Source organism: Ostrinia furnacalis, unplaced genomic scaffold (genome assembly GCF_004193835.3).
Source record: "Ostrinia furnacalis isolate ACB-3 unplaced genomic scaffold, ASM419383v2 OfSCF0786, whole genome shotgun sequence".
Taxonomy (NCBI): Eukaryota; Metazoa; Arthropoda; class Insecta; order Lepidoptera; family Crambidae; genus Ostrinia; species Ostrinia furnacalis.
Genome location: NW_021131025.1, coordinates 302916 through 325341, shown reverse-complemented (window position 1 = coordinate 325341; position 22426 = coordinate 302916). Strand labels below are relative to the sequence as shown.

Sequence of the window (22426 nt, the reverse complement as noted above, 5' to 3'; positions counted from 1 at the left end):
GACCTCCTCTCCCCCCAGATTGCATTACGTAACACTAGAACGCTCCCTTAGCAACAAATACCACTTCTCACTTTAAAAAAACGCTATTTTTGTTTTCACCCACCAGAATGGGTGATAATGGGTAAAAACCGGGTTTTTACCCAAATCACCCAGTTTTAACCCAATCGGGTGAAATGGGTTTTTACCCACTACCCATCTCTACATGGGACTGAGGACATACAAAGCAAAAAATAACCGTTATTACATACCGTTATCACGTAATTTTTGAACGAAAATTAAATGTACACTGCTCAAGTGACAGCTGTCAACTGTCAATGCTGTCAGCTGTCACTGTCACAGATGAGGTCACTGTAAAGATGTCATCTTGTTGATAAATTGGGTGGCTTTGTTTTTTAATTACGATACCAATTTCTTGTTATTTACTGCGTTTCTTAAAACGTCTGCGAGATTCCTTTTGTTAAATAAAGTGACGTAGTACCACCGCAGCCATGGAAAAAGACCTCGACAAAGTGATAGAGGAGATAATGTCCACGCCAAACGTGAACGGCTGCTTGGTGGCGGATCACCAGGGCCTGTGCTTGGCGGCGAAGGGCACGGCACACGTCGACTCCGCGGGCGTCATCGTGGCCATCTCGGAGCAGGCCTGCAAGATCCAGCCCAATCTCAAGCCGCCCACCGTCTGCCTCGAGACCGACAAGAAGCAATGCTTAATCCAGAGGCACGGGACGATCACAGGCGCTATCTTTAAGCAGAAAGCCTAGTAAAGACTCGGTTAGTTAGAAAAAATCATTCTAATATTCCTATAAAAAATATATTTACAAATGCAATACCATAATCCTATGTAATTTCCAGTAAATTTTTCTTCTTATATTTTTCTGTGACTGACTGAAATAAAATTACTTCAGTAGAAAGATTTATTTATGGTACCTCCTCCTATTCACATATTTATTATTTCTCTTCTATTTTCAGGTAAAAGCCTAATTTGACCACAAGATGTGATGAAGACTGATGAAAAAACTTCTAGGCCCTCTCCTCATTATTTTATATTGTTTTTAAATTAAAAAGCTTCTTAAAAAGTTTCTCAAACAATATTGACTTGTATCATATTTTAATTTGGATATAGCTACTTGACACCATACATCTTGCTTGATTGTAATCTCTAGCTTATGTTATGTATAGTCTAAAGTTTATTTTAAGTTTAAATGTAAATAAAGAAAAACATTTAATTGATACATAAAATTGTCTTTTTAATTTTATTCACAATGGTAGTCTATACTTGATGGGTTGTCTAGCAGTAAAAACTCATAAAACTTATTTATTTTTGCAAATGGCTTTTTAAAAAGTACTTTTGACCCAGTATTAACCCTACCACTCTAGGGCAGTGCAAGAAACTGAAGAAACTCAGTATTATTACTAGTAGGCCAGAAATCGTTGAATTATTTAGCAAGATTATTGTTTGTAAAAATTATAAATACCTATCCTTTTATTAGAGTGAATCACTATTATTATAAATTGGTTTGGATTTTAGTCAAATTAATAAGTTTGCATACTATTATTTAGAAGACTAGGGAAGGAAGGAAACTCTAACTAAGGTAATGGGATTAAAATATCCCAAGTTAAAAATGAAAGTCAATTCAATATACACACATTTATTACAGATATGCCTTCCTAACAGTAACATTAACTTGACGAAACAACTGCAACTGCTTACACTATACAACTATGTTTACATTTGATATTATTTACTAACAATTCACTAGTTCCATACTTTATCAAAATTATCATAGAAATCTACAGAATGTGGTCAGTTTAATTAAAAAAATTGCTCCAAAATGTGAAATAACAAATTTAAAAATGTATAACAGCCACAAATTCTACAGTTGTTCTAATGTTACGCAGTCATTGAGGCCCTTGGTTTGACTCGTTAAAGGTATATTAATTAAGATCATGCGTGTACATTCATGTAGTTGTAGCAAAAATAACCTTAGTACTAAAAATAATAATAATTTTATGGATAATAATTGCGTTTATATACAACCCCGAAATAAATTACATTATTTTGCTTAAAATGTATAATAATAAATGAGGCAATAATAATAGACAAAATAAGGTGAAAATAGCTCACAATTTAAAATTATTATTGGCATAGGTAAAGCGACGGATTTACTGAATGGAAGATACAGATATTATAAGAAGATAACTATAAAAGAAATAAATTACTAAAAATTACTAATGCCTACTTCAACCAATGGAAAAGTGGGAGCAGAGACGGTTAAATAATAGGGCTTATAATGGCAACACTAAACGCATAAATACCATTCACAAAAATATTGGTGTGTGAGCAAAACTTTTTAAACCTACGAAAACATTACCTAAGACTAGGGTCTTGCTTAACCACATAATACTCGTGGCGGCGAGGCGCCCGCATCATCTATAATATTTTACAAAAATATCTTGCAATTACAGTAACAGTGATATTTTAATACTTAGCGTCTGAAACAGTTTTCTATTAAGTTTATGTGTTAGTTATTATTCATTATAATTTCGTATCATGCTCTTATGTAATCGGAGACGTAATAGCCTTTTTGCCACATTGGAGACATTGACTTGCACGCCATTGTTTTCAATTTGATAATAAGACCGTGGTACATCTTACTGCAGTCCACAATAAACATCCGACTTGGCAAAATGAGTGCCCCGACCAACATACCAGCCTCTAAACAGTGGTGTGGTAGTGGATGCTGTAAGATAATTTACTAATGGTCTTTCTACAATATCATATCAATCTAATAAGTGCTCACCGTGTGTATTAATACAAGTCAACTGTCTATTCGTACATCAAAGCTACTATCTACCACCATAGCGACAACACATACGCATCCGACAAAACCTGGCAGTACAATAACTGGTTACTTTAGCATCTCCTATCCCTCAACTTTGTCTTTAACATTACATTTGATTAATATAATTTAGTGACCCTCGCTAGTAATCCTAATGAAATATAGCTATTAAGTATTAAATAGTTCATGTAACAAATTGACATTGTTGTAAAAATGTTTACAATACGAAATGAAAATCAGTCACTACAGGATCTAGTCTAACTGCAACGCTAAATCTAATAACATGCAAGCTACAGTATAGTGCGACATGGCTCATGGTAATTAACAGGTTTAAGAAGGATTGTTAACAGTCAATTGTTTGGCAATAATTATTATTCACACGTAGTAATAAGATACCATCCGTTCATCTATGGTTCGTCGTAGCATTGAGCCATGTTGCATAGACACAGGTATAATAAAAATAGATTAAAAATAATGAGACCCACCTACAGTGCAATTTGGAATGCATAGTTTAAAAAGTCTTATAACGAGGAGGGCTGGCTCACTCTCGTTGAAAGCAGTTCTAGACTGATTATGGACACCGAGAATTCATATGAAATAATTATTTCGTGAAGCCAAAATTGTTTTTGAACATCTAAACAACTTAAACGTACGTGAATTCCTGTATTTTAGAAGGTTCATTTTGCTATAGTAAAAAAATGTGGCAACCAAGACCAACTAATAATATACATATATTATGAACACACTTGTTTCTCACGAAACGTATTATAATTGGGAGTAAATGTGTATATTTACACTATGAGTAAAGTTTAACAATTTAGAAAGAAACACCTTACATCAATGTCAAGTAATATTTAGCTAACTAATATATCGACTTAGTTTAACGTATATCTTATTACGAATATACTGTCAAATTGTCAAGGTCGAAATAGTATATAAATCACGTGCGCGATACATGTATAGAAAAAAATTCATATTTAAATATAATTTCTGTCAATCACTGGAAATATAAATATCAACTGACGTAGTCGCGTCAGTTTATTAAGCCATAAGAGTAACATAATTACAGCCCTCTTAGTATTATGTTAAAAATAATGCACATATTTAGCTGCTTCATTAAAAAAACCTCCCCTCGAAGACTTGATTCCAAAAAATATTATTTTATTCAAAAAGTTATATGGAATAATGGAATAATCAATCAAACCATCTCACAGGAACAATACAATAATAATAAATTCAATAAAATTATTTTTAATTTGTCCTTCTACAGCTTTATTAACCTTTCAATTAAATTTAAAATTTGCTTACCGTTCAATCTCATTTATAATATGTAAGTATAATTTCAACAATAATAAGTATAATCCAAGCAATAATAATGAATAATATAAGGTTACCCTTTAAAAATCTTCAACCTGGTCTACAACTAATTTATGGTAACAAACATCTGACATATCATAGGCAATAATGATTTTCAATTGAAATAAATGTGATTTCTATGTACAATAACATCTAATGATATCGTGTCAATATGCAATAATATGGAACAATGTTTCAAGACAACCAAAAACTTAGTTATTTTGGCAATATTATTGAATGGAGGACTCCGGTACGTTGGCAATGTGTTCTAAATATCAAGCCGATAAGGTTCAAAGTTGGTCATTCACAATAGCTGCTCAAACGTTATAACGAAAAGTATTATGCAAACACGAACTGTAACGAAGTCCGAAGACATGATCTAAAAGAGTTCTAAAAAAGGTCTTTAAGCGGGCGAATTGCCTCATCCAGGAAGAACCTACCTCGTGTAAAATGGAGTAAAATAGCGACGACTATGTAAAGTGTAACGGCGCGATATACTGTCGATCTGATAAAGTTTAACCTTGGATGCCTTGGCATTCGCTGGAGATCAATGGGGGAGGCCTCTGCTTGTTCATAAACTAATGTCACAGCTCCATCTGCGCGTTGACGCGTTTCTAGCCTCTTAGGAGAGACCTAAATCAGTTTTATCTGGTTCCGAACCGCGTTACAACTAAGATGGAGCTGCCACATATGACGATGTTTTCTCGGCCTGGCGGGCACAGGGGACTCCGCACAACAATATCCGTATTTTGGCTTTTATCTGTCGCTCCCTAGAGACGAAGGAATGGCAGATATAGCCAAAATAATGACTCGCACGCACAATGTCAAACCGGTAAAAAGACAAACACGCATANCACGCATAATATTATAATTCCAAAAAACGTCAAGAGCGCAAAATGTCAGAAAAACTTAAGATTAATTAGAGCCAGAAAATTCGTTAATAAATTAGAAAGGGACAATTTAAAGAATTAATTAGTCGATAATAACTACATTTTGCGATGTTAAACGTTCTCAACATTATGCGTTATCTTTCGCGGTTATGCTTACCATCAAGCAAATAAGTTTTTACAATAGGGATGATGACACCAGCATAATTCCAAAATCATATGATTACGTTCCTCAAGTTAGTTTTGAATTCTTCGTCAAATGTAGTGTCGATGCGTCCCATCGATACTTTCATATTAATTCTACGGAAAAATATCATTGATGTCATCATACTTATCCCGGTTACTGACATCGTGCGTATAGCCTTGCATCCACTTCAGCATGCTCAGGCGAATGAGTGGCTCATTTGGCCGAGGCGCTCAAGTGGAGAATGAATGGCTCGGTCAAATCAGCCGTTCATTTACTTGAGCATGCTCATGTGGAAACAAACAGGCTTGATTTCCTCCTAAGTTGACGTCAGTTACCGACGTTGGTGGCAGGTACCATTGCATATGAACACAGAAAAGTACCGCACTGCGAAACCAATCGCTGTACCAAACAATCATGTCTTGGCTATAAGCGCATAATCCGTACGGCAGAGTGGTCAGCGGCGCACTGAGCGCGCTCCTATTGTTCAGTAACGCATCAATCAGTCCGCTCAGTCGACCGTCGTACGCGCGAATAATTATCTGCCACTGACTACAGTGCGGTGCTCCATAGAACTAGTGTATATTCGTAAGCTCGACGTATGTCAGGAACCGTCGTCAACTTAAGAGGAAATAAAGGCTTAAAGCTAAGAACTCATGGCGCGATTTTCACCCGCGCCCGTGGCGGTTGCGAGCTTCTGTAGAATTAAGGTTCTTTTGTCAAAACTAATGCACAACTCACGACGCGGTTTTCGCCCACGCACTCTGCGATCGATCGGCGGGCGACCATTTTGTACCAGTGACTTAGCGAGACGCAATTTTTACCTGCGCCGTGAGTTCATAACCTAACCGCGCAAATAACCGTTCCCGTGAGTTTTGAAATAACGCCGCGGGCGCGGGTGAAAATCGCGCCGTGATTTCTTAGCCTAAGGCGAGTATACGGATGAGTAGTGCGGAGCGGGCGCCTCGCGGGCTATAGGGCTCCGTCAGTGTCGCTCGGGGGCTCCGGTGAAGCTGACGGGCAGCTCGTTGGCCACGAGCTTGGCGCGCGGCGCGGTGGTGGTGGGCCCCGCCATTCCCGCCTCCAGGGTCGCCGCCGACGTCCGCATCTCGTCTATTGAAGCTCTGCGGGACAATGACAAGAGATTAGAGGCTGCTTTTGCTTATCAGCAGGCCTGGAATGCGCGCCACGATAAAATCTTATCGATGCATTTTATACTTACCCTTTAGGCTGGTTTTAGTGTCACGCGGACCGTCCGGTGCGGACCCGCTTCGCACGGTCAATCTGTATGAACTTCTAGTGAGCGTTTTAGAGTAATGCGGTCCGGAGGAACCGCTCCGCTCCCTAGCAGTTCATACAGATCGGCTGTGCGGAGCGATCCGCACTGACAGTCCGCGTGACACTAAAACCAGCCTTAGGGCTGATATTTCAAGCGTCAGATAACTTTTGAAGAATAAGTTTGGCACATTGAAAGTTTCAGTATGGGAAATATGTCGAAACGACAACCTTATTCTTCAGTTAAAAGATATCTGTCGATTGAAATATTAGATGATAAGACATTTGTCGTCTAAAATCGATATAATACCACGATAAGATGTTATCGTGGCGAGATCTTAGCCCGGCAGATCCAATGATTGCGGACATAACACAAGGATATTAGCTTCTACTTTAGCTTATCACATCACATCTAATGTAGGTAATGCAATAAAAACGTGAAACTCTTGAATAAAAAAAGTAAAAGAAAAAGCAACTTAATATACGTTGAACTGTACGTTTAACAGCTACACATTAGAAATAAAACAGTTCAATCACAATACGAGTACTTAAATAGCTTAAAACTTAAAAATAAAAGAAAGAAACATTTCACATAGTTCCTCAAATAATTAGATGTGTAAAAAGAACCGAATATGAGGGTGCGCAAATAAAAATAGGTGCCTCGTTCGTGTCGATGCAAAATAGAGCGTGAAAAAAGTTACTCACGAAGCCGAATCTAAAACAAAGTTATAAAAAGTGATCCTCCGAGCCAGACAAATCTACTACAAACTTGCTAGTTGAAACTTAGTGTAGCGCTCCGAGTGTGCGATCGCCATAAAAGGTGATCCTTCGAGCCGGATTTAAGAGTTCGTGAACCAGTGTACTAGTGCATGCAAGCAAGCGTAGTTGCCTTTAGTTGAGGCGCCAGATGTCGGGGTCCACCATCAGTGTAACCTTATGGTCGGGCGCCTGAAGCGGTACGCCTAGCTAAAAGCGTGGTCCTTCGAGCTGGATCTCGTAGTACGTGAAAGACCTAAGAGTGCCAAAAGGGTGGTCCTTCGAGCCGGATCAAAAACTACGTGAACGAAACGTGTTCTAGTGCATGCAAGCGAGCGTAGTTGCCTTTAGTTGGGGCACCAGACGTCGGGGTCCTCCATCAGTGTAACCTTATAGTCGGGTGCCTGAAGAGCGGTGTGACCGGCTAAAAGCGTCGTCCTTCGAGCCAGATCAAAAGCTACGTGAACAAAACGTGTTCTAGTGCATGCAAGCGAGCGTAGTTGCCTTTAGTTGGGGCGCCAGACGTCAGGGTCCTCCATCAGTGTAACCTTATAGTCGGGTGCCTGAAGAGCGGTGTGGTGACCGGCTAAAAGCGTGGTCCTTCGAGCCGGATCAAAAACTACGTGAACGAAACGTGTCTAGTGCATGCAAGCCAGCGTAGTTGCCTTTAGTTGGGGCGCCAGACGTCGGGATCCTCCATCAGCGTGACCTTGTGGTCGGGCGCGGGATGCGGCGCGCCTGGCTAAAAGCGTGGTCCTTCGAGCTGGATCTAATAGTACGTGAAAGACCTAAGAGTGCCAAAAGGGTGGTCCTTTGAGCCAAGGTGTTCTAGTGCATGCAAACGAGCGTAGTTGCCTTTAGTTGCCATACGTTGTGATCCTCCATCAGCGTGACCTTGTGGTCGGGCGCCTGCAGAGCGGTGCGACCGGCTAAAAGCGTGGTCCTTCGAGCCGGATCAAAAACTACGTGAACGAAACGTGTCTAGTGCATGCAAGCGAGCGTAGTTGCCTTTAGTTGGGGCGCCAGACGTCGGGATCCTCCATCAGCGTGACCTTGTGGTCGGGCGCCTGCAGAGCGGTGCGACCGGCTAAAAGCGTGGTCCTTCGAGCCGGATCAAAAACTACGTGAACGAAACGTGTCTAGTGCATGCATGCGAGCGTAGTTGCCTTTAGTTGGGGCGCCAGACGTCGGGGTCCTCCATGAGCGTGACCTTATAGTCGGGTGCCTGAAAAGCGGTGTGACCCGCTAAAAGGGTCTTGGTTCTTCGAGCAGGATCAAAAACTACGTGAACGAAACGTGTTCTAGTCATCTAAAGCCCGGTCCGTGAGCACGTAGAATTTTGTCCAATTACCCCAAGCTACCCATTTTCATCGCTCGCGCGTAATATTGCTGTCGCGACTGTGCGACGGGCGCCCGCAGTGAGTGTGCGAGCGCAATAGCAACATAATTACGCGCGAGCGATAAGGATGGGTAGCTTGAGGTCATTGGACAAAATTCTACGTGCTCACAGACCAGACTATAGTGCATGCAAGCGAGCGTAGTTGCCTTTAGTTGGGGCGCCAGACGTCGGGGTCTTTCATGAGAGTGACCTTGTGGTCGGGCGCCTGGTCAAAAGCGTGGTCCTTCGAGCCGGATCAAAAACTACGTGAACGAAACGTGTTCTAGTCATCTAAAGCCCGGTCCGTGAGCACGTAGAATTTTGTCCAATGACCCCAAGCTACCCATCTTCATCGCTCGCGCGTAATTATATTGCTGTCGCGACTGTGCGACGGGCGCCCGCAGTGAGTGTGCGAGCGCAATAGCAACATAATTACGCGCGAGCGATAAGGATGGGTAGCTTGAGGTCATTGGACAAAATTCTACGTGCTCACAGACCAGACTATAGTGCATGCAAGCGAGCGTAGTTGCCTTTAGTTGGGGCGCCAGACGTCGGGATCCTCCATCAGCGTGACCTTGTGGTCGGGCGCGGGATGCAGCGCGCCGGGCTAAAAGCGTGGCCCTTCGAGCCGGATCAAAAACTACGTGAACGAAACGTGTCTAGTGCGTGCAAGCGAGCGTAGTTGCCTTTAGTTGGGGCGCCAGATGTCGGGGTCCATCATCAGTGTAACCTTATAGTCGGGTGCCTGAAGAGCGGTGTGACCGGCTAAAAGCGTGGTCCTTCGAGCCGGATCAAAAACTACGTGAACGAAACGTGTCTAGTGCATGCATGCGAGCGTAGTTGCCTTTAGTTGGGGCGCCAGACGTCGGGGTCCTCCATGAGCGTGACCTTATAGTCGGGTGCCTGAAAAGCGGTGTGACCCGCTAAAAGGGTCTTGGTTCTTCGAGCAGGATCAAAAACTACGTGAACGAAACGTGTTCTAGTCATCTAAAGCCCGGTCCGTGAGCACGTAGAATTTTGTCCAATTACCCCAAGCTACCCATTTTCATCGCTCGCGCGTAATATTGCTGTCGCGACTGTGCGACGGGCGCCCGCAGTGAGTGTGCGAGCGCGATAGCAACATAATAACGCGCGAGCGATAAGGATGGGTAGCTTGAGGTCATTGGACAAAATTCTACGTGCTCACAGACCAGACTATAGTGCATGCAAGCGAGCGTAGTTGCCTTTAGTTGGGGCGCCAGACGTCGGGATCCTCCATCAGCGTGACCTTGTGGTAGGGCGCCGGGTGCGGCGCGCCTGGCTAAAAGCGTGATCCTTTAAGTTGGATCTAATAGTACGTGAAAGACCTAAGAGTGCCAAAAGGGTGGTCCTTCGAGCCGGATCAAACACTACGTGAACGAAACGTGTCTAGTGCATGCAAGCCAGCGTAGTTGCCTTTAGTTGGGGCGCCTACCGTCGGGATCCTCCATCAGCGTGACCTTGTGGTCGGGAGCGGGATGCGGCGCGCCGGGCTAAAAGCGTGGTCCTTCGAGCCGGATCAAACACTACGTGAACGAAACGTGTCTAGTGCATGCAAGCGAGCGTAGTTGCCTTTAGTTGGGGCGCCAGACGTCGGGATCCTCCATCAGCGTGACCTTGTGGTCGGGCGCGGGATGCGGCGCGCCTGGCCAAAAGCGTGATCCTTTGAGCTGGATCTAATAGTACGTGAAAGACCTAAGAGTGCCAAAAGGGTGGTCCTTCGAGCCGGATAAAAAACGTGTTCTAGTGCATGCAAGCGAGCGTAGTTGCCTTTAGTTGGGGCGCCAGACGTCAGGGTCCTCCATCAGCGTGACCTTGTGGTCGGGCGCCTGGCCAAAAGCGTGGTCCTTCGAGCCGGATAAAAAACTACGTGTTCCAGTGCATGCAAGCGAGCGTAGTTGCCTTTAGTTGGGGCGCCAGACGTCGGGATCCTCCATCAGCGTGACCTTGTGGTCGGGCGCCTGCAGAGCGGTGCGACCGGCTAAAAGCGTGGTCCTTCGAGCCGGATCAAAAACTACGTGAACGAAACGTGTCTAGTGCATGCAAGCGAGCGTAGTTGCCTTTAGTTGGGGCGCCAGACGTCGGGATCCTCCATCAGCGTGACCTTGTGGTCGGGCGCGGGATGCGGCGCACCTGGCTAAAAGCGTGGTCCTTCGAGCTGGATCTAATAGTACGTGAAAGACCTAAGAGTGCCAAAAGGGTGGTCCTTCGAGCCGGATCAAAAACTACGTGAACGAAACGTGTCTAGTGCATGCAAGCGAGCGTAGTTGCCTTTAGTTGGGGCGCCAGACGTCGGGATCCTCCATCAGCGTGACCTTGTGGTCGGGCGCGGGATGCGGCGCGCCGGGCGGCGTGGTTGCGCCCGCCGCCATCGCGGCCATGTCGTCTCGCGAGCCCCTGTCGCCCCACACCGTTACAAGCGCACAGACAACCGCCTAACCCGATAGTTTGACCGTCGTTTCTCAATCTGGTCGCTTGAATAGTAATCTTCTAAATATATAAAAGGAGAAACTGACTGACTGACATATCAACGCACAGCCTAAACGGCTAAACGTAGGCACTTGAAGGAAGGGACGTAGCTTAGGTACCGTAGAGGTGCACTAAGAAAGGAATTCCCGAAATTCCCACGGGAACGGGAATTAGCGGGAAAATCCTTTTGTATAAAAAATCTAAACCGCTTAAGTTAGAAGCTTGAAATTTGGCATGCAGGTACCTTAGTAAACTTAAAGCTTAGTTACAACAGGATATTGCAAAATTGTCATGGGAACGGGAGTTAGCGGGAAAAAACATTTGTATGAAAAAATCTAAACCGCGTAAGATAGATGAAGGGGGTAAAACGGGATCCACGCGTACGAAGTCGCGGGCGGCCGCTAGTTCTATTTAAATGTGCTGATAAACTACGCCACTCTTGTAGTAGAGTTTTGGGCTGACATTGTGTAGGTTTGTTGTCGACACGATAGGAAGAAGAAAAAATGAGCAATCATTTTTAATTGTTGTAGTAATATTATGTAATGTAGTCAGCAAGAAGGAATAATTTTAAATATCATTGGTTATATACTTACATATTATTTTTAAAGGAGTCGACGGGACAAAAACATTGAGAAACGACGGTATATAGTTAGATTAGTAGCAAAACCTTCTATCTACAAATTAGTGTATTGTTCAGTCTTTAATTTATTTAAATATTAATCACATTTAATCACTCACACCTAAGTACGAATTTATAGTAGACTTTCTTATCAGTTTATTAGAGTTACATACTTATTGTTAAAACATATTGTTAAAAATAACGCTAACGTCGTTACAAAATAGATTCTATTATACTCCATACATAAAGATCTTTTATCAAGTTGCTCAAATTAAGAAGTATAATAATTAAAAGTTTGTCCTATGTTCCATTGACATTTTCCATCCATTCTATCACTAGGTTAATTACAAAAAGTTAATATCACTCACACAAAGTCATGTTAATACAAATCACCAATAAAACAGAGCGAAGAATTTGCATATTATCTTGAACGCACGTCTACTGCAGACACATTTGCTATCGTTTTTATACTTGACAGTTGGCACCACTGGCGTTTGACATGAACCTACTCTACAGTGGCGCCATCCTGTTGAGTACAAAATAATGCGATAGTCCTCCTACCGTTAGTGGTCACCAGTTGGCACCACTGTCTGTCGCCACTAGCAAATGAGTGACAGTCAATCAAAATTAAAAAATATTTTATTCAATTTTGACCACTAGTGGCACTTATGAACGTCAAAATACAGTAAAAAAAAAGGGTAGCCCCCACTGTGATGTTACTTTACAGTGGCGCCAACTCGTAAGCGCTAAATTTATGCCCTCATTGAAGTCAATCATCACTATACAACGGCATCTATCCTATAACACCAGCCGTACCGATTGTTCTTGTGGAGGTATGAAATAGATCTTACTTTCTGCCGAGCGCCATCATCCCATAGACAATGCCCGTGGCGAAGATCAGCCCGCTTCCCAGCCACGTGCTCAAGCTGGTGGTCGCCAGAAAGAACGGAGGCAGCGCCAGGCTGGAACAAGCATTGAAGAGTTTTAAACAAACGACCAACAGAAACGCATGAAGGGTGCCGTTTTTAAAACCTTTGGTGTAGTCCAACGATTTTGAAACGTCAAGTGGCAAAAATCAAAAACTAACAACCCAGAATTGATAGTAGCCCCCTCCTGTAAATGTCATAATTACATATATGGTTGTCTAACGCGACAAAAATAGGAACTTATAATCCATTATTTATAGTAGAGTCGTCCTGACAATGTTATAGCTGGGACGGTTCAGTGTCGGAAATCTTAACCTTATGTGAAGTACCATAATCGCGCAAGCATTTTCAATATTTAGTTGCAAAGAAACATCAGCGAGACTTCAGATTTTCATGCCCTTTCACGTCATAAATAGGTTGTTTTTGATAGAGGCGATAGAACCGTGGAAAATGTCAACTTCGGTGTGAACAAAATTACAGCCCCACGCTATGCGATATTGTGGTGAATGCTGGCCGAGATTGGTTTTGCATAGAGGATTATCGAAAGTTTTCCGATTCAGTAGGCGGCTACTTGGGCGTGGGACGGAGAGTGACGAGGGTGCAAGAAGACTCCAAAGATCCACGAAGCAGCTTGCAGGCAAAATTTCTGGCTGGGTCTGAAATTCTTAACGTAGTATTCTGGTACATGTGTATTTATCAAGTTATTAACCTGTTTCCGTTAACGCTCACATTTAATAAAGATAAAGAAATTATGACATCACAAAACTCGTTCTAGAAGTGGGACGTATTAATTGGTTATTTTTTGACGAAACGACTTTGGTTTGCTTGACGAGTTTATATCTAACTTCACTAGTTTATATAAGGTATACAATCACCTCAATAACTGCATCTATAGTATGGAATTTAATTCGGCCGTTTGGTGTAGTGGTTCAGAACGGACTACTATGCCGAGAGGTCCCGGGTTCGATTCCCGGCCGGGCAGAAATTGATATGCTGAATTTTAATTTCTGTGACGCGTCTGGGTGTTTTCTATGTATAATATGTATGTATTTACAAAAAAAAAAGTATTCAAGTATGTTTATATCCGTTGTCTAGTACCCATAGTACAAGCTTTGCTTGGTTTGGGACTAGCGCCGCAGTGTAAAAATGTCCAAGGATATTCTTTTATTTTTTATTATTTTAATTATTTTTATTCACCGCAAAAAGTAAAACAGATATAAAAATAATAAAGGGACTGCACAATCAATCTAATCTTCCAGAGCGATCCAGCTCTAGATGATGTAGTTGCTTTAATTAAAACGAGTTACAGGAATAATTGAAACGCAGCGTTAATTGGATGTGTGCATATTGGATTAGCGAGGATACACGCGTGGCATTAGCTCGGCAAGCTGCAGACATGATACATCCGCGCGGATCGCTGACAAGGCCCGATACCAAACGATGCTTGCTTGCATACTATGAAGCTTATAAATAAAGTTATACGGTATCAATCTCTCATAGGCATGAATAATCAAACGCATAATCAGTCTTTTACCCTGAAGTTCAATGCAATCAATATATGCATATGTTACGGCTAAAGATAGATGTGAACATAAACTTAAGATTAGCCGGCTAAACTTAAGTTTATCTTCGACGAGGTGTTAATGTTAGTTTCTTCTATCTTTAGCCGGCTAAACTTAAGTGTAACCGCAGTCCCTTGGCTAAAAATGTAGAAGGAAATGGAAAAGGAAATAAGTAATAATGTTTACTATTTTGACATGAAAACTTTATTAAAAAATAATCACTTTCATTACACATACTTTTATGTACCTATGTAGGTATTCAAAATTACAATTATTACAATAACAAAATATTAATTACTTCAAACAATATCTAGGTACCTAATCATTAAAATAAAATAATAAAGTACCATTTGGTCATTACAGAATCTTCTGTAGGTAGGTATTTAAAATTACAAAATAAAACAAAATAAAACTTCTTCAGTGTTAATTACTTAAAACAATATCTAGTAAATAACATAGAGCTATTCGCTGTCTCCCCACCGCCCCCTCAAGCCCTCCGCCGGCCTGGCGCGCCCATCGAATACATTTTTAGCCGTTTCGTTTTGGCTAATGTGCACATTAGCCTGCTAAAGATGGACTATCACGACGCAAACTAACATGTTATCGAACTTTAGCTGCTTCTCGAAGATAAACTTAAGTTTAGCCGGATAATCTTAAGTTTATGTTCACACCTATCTTTAGCCGTAACACATACACTGTTCAGATAAATTGCCTTTAGGTATTCGTATCTTAATTACATACAAGCAAATGGAAGAAAAAGATAAACCTGAATAAATAATGTCATTCTAAGTAGGTGTCAAGTCTAACGACCATTAGCTAACTTACACCTTGAATTGGTACATCTTATCTTATAGCTGGAAGTATTTTCCTTATTCCTGAATAATTAGCATAATTTATGACTTAATAATTCGCAAATCATCAACGAAGTCAATGAATCTTACGAAGTTCATGGTCGAGTGACGTCTCGCAATACGGGGCATATAGTTTGTAAACACGGTGAGTCAACCCGATTAACAGTTCCGTGGCGTTACGTTTAGGTGCCATTATGGGTCAGATAACGAATTAATTACACTTCATTATCTCGCTTTGTTCTTGCACTAGCAATAAAAAATATTATCATAACAATTTTTACGTTTTCTTGACGCTCTCTCATTGTTAAAGCGGCGATACACACGCAAGTAAAACGGAAAAGTATCTTATATGCTTGTTAGCGATATATGTGGACAGTTGGATACACTTCTATTATGCAATTTACATCCTTTATTTCCAACTAAAAAACAAGAAAATCGGTTATCTTTTTAGATCTACTCGCTTGCTAAATACGGGCATGTGATTTAGCATATACCGACAGTTGGTGGCACATCTGAGAAACTGCTATGCAAATGTACAAGTTATTGGCATGTGTATAACCGCCTTTAAGTGGGCATGAAAGAAGCTCATTCACGTCGCGTTAATTTTAAATGGCGCATCCGATTCCACTGTCGCGCAGGCGGAGACTTCGTTATGTTCGTTATGCAAGGTATCGACCATAACCGACGCTGTTCTATTTCCAATCTAGGTTACATTCAAGTGAAAATAAGCTAGTTAAGCCTGAATAATAAATGGGTCAGCATTCATGGGGCGAGACAATACAATGCTATATTCTTTGTTCATGGTTTAAAGTCAGAGTGAAGTATCATGTTGTGGTTTTGTTTTGATTTGCTAGACTATTGCCTGCCATCAAATGAAGATAGCCAGATTATTACTTACTACACATTATACAAAATAAGCAAGGAAAAACTAAAGGTACAATTCAAATCCCTTAAGGAACAAATATTAGCTTAGGACGAAGAGATTATCTACTACGTAATTAAGTCAAACCGTTATCTAATCAAACGCGATTATACTAGATTTACCTACGAGTAGTTTGAAGAATGTGTGTGAATTTGTTTACTCTAGCAAGTTGTAAGAGCACCATAATATGAAACAGTTTCATGTTCCTGGAACTGACCACGGTCGGTGTAACTAGATCGAAAGTTAGCGTAATTTTTGCACAGTAAACTTATAATCACCCATAAGGTGGACTGACGACTTCATAAAGGTAGCAGAAGGGCGCTGGATCCACGCAGGTATCAACCAACCTTTGTAGAAATCATTGGGGGAGGCCTATGGCCTGTCATACATGGACAGCTTGAAGCAGTTAGTGACGACAGCTTAAAGCTGCGACTGCATAGCAAACTACGGAAGCAGTTGCTGCTGCTCGAGCGGTTTCGTGTATGTGTGTACTACGTAGTATACTGTAGTTTGCTATGCAGTCGCAGCTTGCAGCTGTAGGATACTAGCTGCTTCAATCTGTCCGTGTATGGCGGGCACAGATATGGATAGATGCAGCATGTGTCAAAAATTGTATGAAGCCGAGCGTGCCACTTTTTAAACGTCATTAGTGTCATTTTAGCGAATTTTAGTGATTGCCGCAACGTAAAAGTAATCGTATCATCGTACTGCTTTCGCAAAGTCATCGAAAGATATCGTGCGACTCGATTCGAAAATTAATTAATTCCGATAAAACTGATAATTTGTTAAATACAAAACCAAAAACATCTTTATTTACCTTTTTAAAATAAAGTAATTCTTACAAATCCTCAAATCTCGTTATTTTTTTTACCCTACCAGCGTTTCAAGACATAACACATTCCTCAGATTTATCCTTTCGTTTACCAGTGTTACAACTCCCCATCTAAATTACTTTATACCAATCATTGTATTGAGTCAGCCGTTGGTGTTCAGCAAGGCGATCCTTTAGGTCTNAAGAAGAAATTATTTACGGATTGAGAATTGTAATTAACAGCACAAGTAACAAATAATTAATTAGCATAAAGTAGCAGTAGAAGAAGTATAAAGTAGCATTGCTTTTAATACATATCCTGCGATGTACTCTTAAGAGTTAAAACCATGGTCCCTGTATGTGGTGCACTCATACCGATCCCAAGGAACCGTACTTACTCATAACAATAAGACACACACTGATGCATGTATTCATGCACTTGACAAATTTATGTCTTGAAACGCTGGTAGGGTAAAAAAAATAACGAGATTTGATGATTTGTAAGAATTAATTTATTTTAAAAAGGTAAATAAAGATGTTTTTGGTTTTGCATTTAACAAATTATCAGTTTTATCGGAATTAATTAATTTTCGAATCGAGTCGCACGATATCATTCGATGACTTTGCAAATGCAATACGATGATACGATTACTTTTACGTTGCGGCAATCACTAAAATTCGCTAAAATGACACTAATTACGTTTAAAAAGTGGCACGCTCGGCTTCATACAATTTTTGACACATGCTGCATCTATCCATATCTGTGGGGCATATAGTTTGTAAACACGGTGAGTCAACCCGATTAACAGTTCCGTGGCGTTACGTTTAGGTGCCATTATGGGTCAGATAACGAATTAATTACACTTCATTATCTCGCTTTGTTCTTGCACTAGCAATAAAAAATATTATCATAACAATTTTTACGTTTTCTTGACGCTCTCTCGTTTGAAAAGTGGCGATACACATGCAAGTAAAACGTAAAAGTATCTTATAAATGCTTGTTAACGATATGTGCAAACAATTGGCGCAATGTGGACATTTGGACACACTTCTATTATGCAATTTACATCCTTGTGTGCGTTTATTTTTAACTAAAAAACAAGAAAATCGATTATCTTGTTAGATCTACTCGCTTGCTAAATACGGGCATGTGATTTAGCATATACCGTCAGTTGGTGGCACATCTGAGAAACTGGTATGCAAATGTACAAGTTATTGGCATGTGTATAACCGCCTTTAAGTGGGCATGAAAGAAGCTCATTCACGTCGCGTTAATTTTAAATGGCGCATCCGATTCCACTGTCGCGCAGGCGGAGACTTCGTTATGTTCGTTATGCAAGGTATCGACCATAACCGACGCTGTTCTATTTCCAATCTAGGTTACATTCAAGTGAAAATAAGTTGGTTAAGCCTGAATAATAGATGGGTCAGTATTCATGGGACGAGACAATACAATGCTTTATTCTTAGTTGATGTTTAAAGTCAGAGTGAAGTATCATGTTGTGGTTTTGTTTTGACTTACTAGTCTTGCTAGATTATTGCTTGCCATCAAATGAAGATAGCCAGATTATTACTTACTACACATTATACAAAATAAGCAAGGAAAAACTATACAATTCAAATCCCTTAGGGAACAAATATTAGCTTAGGACGACGAGATTACTACGTAGGTAATTAAGTTAAGCCGTTATCTAATCAAACGCGATTACACTAGATTTACCTACGAGTAGTTTGAAGAATGTGTGTGAATTTGTTTACTCTAGCAAGTTGTAAGAGCACCATAATATGAAACAGTTTCATGTTCCTGGAACTGACCACGGTCGGTGTAACTAGATCGAAAGTTAGTGTAATTTTTAATACTTCACAGTAAACTTATAATCACCCATAAGGTGGACTGACGACTTCATAAAGGTAGCAGAAGCGCGCTGGATCCAGGCCGCTCCCAACCGGCCTTTGTAGAAGTCATTGGGGGAGGCCTATCGCCTGTCATACATGGACAGCTTGAAGCTGTCGGATACTAGCTGCTTCAAGCTGTCCGTGTATGGCGGGTGTTTAGCAGTGGACATCCATAGCTAAAAGTCTGATTGAGGATGAGGATTTTAAAATGTACACAGGGCCACACTGTTAACTATCCATCTCCGTTTTTGCTCTCGCTCTAATTAAATGGTGATTCTTTGCGATAGAACGAGATGACATGACTGGCAATGGGCAGTTAACACTGTTGCCGATAGTACACTAGAACTGTTTTGATGTAACATTATTTTACGGAAATAAAGACATTTTGAAATTGATGATGAAACATAATAATAAGACTGGCTCACCCGATGTACAGCGCGGCCTTGTTCCAGTACGGGCGCGACTCAAGCTTGTCGGAGAGCACCTGCACGTAGTCGATGAAGAAGCAGCAGCATGGCGCCTCACACACCATCACCAGGAAGCCGGACAGCATCTGCCACACGCCCGCCACAACACTCGACACGTCGAATAGGAAGATGCCGGTGCAGTTTAGAAGGCCGAACAGCATGCAGACTGTGGACGATAACACGCTATAATTATAATTTACACCCCTCTTCTTTAGGCTCGGCTTCCACCAAGGCGGAGCGGAGCGGAGACGAGAGATTGCGGCGAAACTGGCAGGCTATTTCCACCAAAGCGGAGCGAAGTAGATCGGCGGCGATGCCAGAGGAGATGTGTGCTGTGGCTGTCAGCTGTATTGCTGTCTAATAAAAGGAAAACACACTCCGCACAGCTCCGCTCCGAACCCTCTCAAATTCTATGTATAGAAAAATGTCCGCGCGACACTTCTGCTCTCTTCTCCGCGCGATCCATTTCCACCAAAGCGGAGCGCAGAGGAGATGTGGAAATAAGTCTGTCTAAAAAAAATGTGGTCTGCGCCTATTTTATGCGATATCATTAAATTCGCAAAGGAACGATAGCATAACCCATTGGGTAATCAATCTGGGAGTCAATGGCATTGCAGATAGCATTAAGAACTGACGACAGGACTGATACGATACGAAAGAAATGTTCTTGTATTAAGACCACGCCACACACGCGTGGTAGCCAAGAGTAGGGTCGGTTAACAGCCTGATGGACGAATGACCTGACACAACTTANAGAACTTGTAATGTATCATAGACAAGACATGAGAAGTGTCTATTAGTGTTGATTAATTGAGAAATTAATGGTGATAAGATTTTAAATAACTGTATTATTCTAGAATAGTTCATTGAAAATAAACGATAGCCAGCTATTTATCAAAAGCAATAAAATTTATACAGTCATTTAAAGTACATCACGGAACATAAATCTTCACAAACCTATAAAAACATTTTTTTAGTAGCCAAGATAAATTGCTTTATTTTGTGCAATTCGCGATAAAAAGATTAGAATAACAATAGGAACTAACAAAGTTACCACAAAAGAAAACCTTGCACAAGGACAAATATAAATAAAACTGTCTACTGTCTTTAGAATTTTTTGTGTCATTTATACAACTTTTTTTTGTCTTAATGCTTGAATGATTTACTAATCATGGCATTAAACCAACTTACAGCTGTTGTGGAATTTGTAAATTAAGATGTTATTTTAGAGAAGTAGACATTTGTATAGGCTGTACATTTAGGAAATTATTTTGTTATGTTTAAGGTAACAGTTTGGCTTAAAAATTGCTGCATATCAACAATAATGCTACTAAGTTACTCCCAGTCCTTTACATAAAAATACAGTAAAATTATCATTAATAATAAATGTAATATTTTAAATGGCTTTCATCCAACGGTTTTTACAATTGAAAGTAACCAAAGCATGCACAGTGAAACATTTATATAATTAGCAACGGTAATTGAAATGTTCCTCTTTATTATTCGACAATCCTATAATCAGACCCATGATATCATAGAAAATTTAAAAAAAATATATAGAATGAATTAATAAATATAAATTAGTGATTCAAGTAGTACTTTACTACTTAGGAAGGATGAAAAACCATTATTATTCAGCACAATGAGTGGTTTCCACTTTAATTACCTGTAGTGTTTCCCCATCCAACATTACAAATAAACATTTCCAATTTAAATATGGTATTGATATGATGCTCATTTATATTATTAAAACAGAATGGCAATTGCAAGAACTCTACATACTATAATTTTAAAAACACTTTTAGATTATTTAGCAGTAAAGTTTTAAAATAATACAAATTAATACTTCACTTTAATTGTGTGTTCAATGTGATTGATATTTTAGACATTGCCTAAACATTATGTGACTTGTGTGTATTTAAAAAAGCATTTTACAACAAAAAGCAAATCAATGTCAAAAAGTAAGGGATGTTTGTATAGCACTTAATAATTATTTATTTTCATATCAAAGTAATCCTCATGTACTCTGATAACAGTGTATGAATTCGAAAGTTGTGTCCTCTGGAGATAAGAGATCTTGTTTACTTTGTATTTCATTCATGATGTGTCTCAGAACATTGTTATCTAAGAAATAGACTAAATATAATTAGTATTAGGATTAGTAATGAAAATTAATGTCAAGAGTGTAAAATAAGATCTACAAAGACAAAAAATAAGAATATAATGGTTCTATATTTTTGAATGAAAGAAAGAAAAATATTTTTATTTAGTCCAAACATCATCATAGTTTTTGGCTTGACAATTTAGTCTGGGAACAGAGCTATTATCCACTTTATTTCTAGTCTGGATAGACTGCTGAATTTTGATTATCAGGTGGGTGGGAGTCATGTAAATTGATGATGATGATCATGATCTATGAAATCCAAGATCAAGATTATAGCAACCAATAGTAATGGTTATTAAAACTACAAAAACCAATGCTATAAACGGTTGTAATAGTTTTTTAGTAACTATCAGATGCTTCCTGACTTGTAATGAATTATTACAATTATTCTAAAGGTCATTGTTCTGCTACTGCAGCGCTGTTACAAGAATAAACACTATGGAAAAAGTATTTATAGTAAATTTAACAAAAGAAATAGGAATGAAATTTAAACTGTAAGCTTTATACCTAAAAAAGAGGGTCAAGGATCTAGAGCTCGAAAACAAAACATATGTTACTACAACGATTCATGAAGTGTAATACGAGAAAGTTATAGGTCATTTAAAATGTACAAAAACTACTTACTGAAACTGCCAAATATCCCCAGGCCTCGTCCACCGTAGCGCATCCACCATGGAACGTCATCTTTCTGGGCATTCTCGGCACCTGGCCGAGACATAAGCATACCAATCTTGTCCGCGAACGACTGCAAAAATTACAACACATCACAATTTGCGAAAACTGTACATAAAAAGGCAAGAAATAACTAATTTTATTTTAAATTTACCATTTTCAAGAAAATCAATTCACTGCCTTGTCTTGTCTCTTGACTTGACACCTGTCAAGTGTCAAATTAAAAAACTGATTACCAAGCAGCAAGTCTGGTTCCATTTACAACTTTATTTTATTACAAGTATTATCAACTCCTTGTTTTAAACTAGAAAGGCGCTCATATTAATCGAGTAGTGGCATTAATTAATTAACGGTAATCATTTTACCTAAATGC

At 40.0% G+C, this 22426-nt stretch overlaps 2 protein-coding genes across 2 annotated transcripts; one reads left to right on the top strand and one right to left on the bottom strand.

Moving 5' to 3' along the window:
* Window positions 1–329: 329 nt before the first annotated feature.
* Window positions 330–996, top strand: Lamtor5 (Late endosomal/lysosomal adaptor, MAPK and MTOR activator 5). Its single transcript, XM_028300782.1, has 2 exons — window positions 330–771; window positions 970–996. The coding sequence occupies exon 1, from the start codon at window positions 489–491 to the stop codon at window positions 759–761; it is 273 nt and encodes a 90-aa protein (XP_028156583.1). The 5' UTR covers window positions 330–488; the 3' UTR covers window positions 762–771; window positions 970–996.
* A 637-nt stretch (window positions 997–1633) lies between these two features.
* On the bottom strand, window positions 1634–22319 carry fwe (calcium channel flower). The gene is made up of 5 exons (XM_028300777.1): window positions 22208–22319; window positions 22006–22126; window positions 19176–19383; window positions 12634–12744; window positions 1634–6391 (listed from the first exon to the last, which is right to left on the bottom strand). Exons 1-5 carry the CDS (start codon window positions 22208–22210, stop codon window positions 6253–6255), a joined length of 582 nt encoding a protein of 193 aa, XP_028156578.1. The 5' UTR covers window positions 22211–22319; the 3' UTR covers window positions 1634–6252.
* Between the last annotated feature and the right edge of the window lie 107 nt (window positions 22320–22426).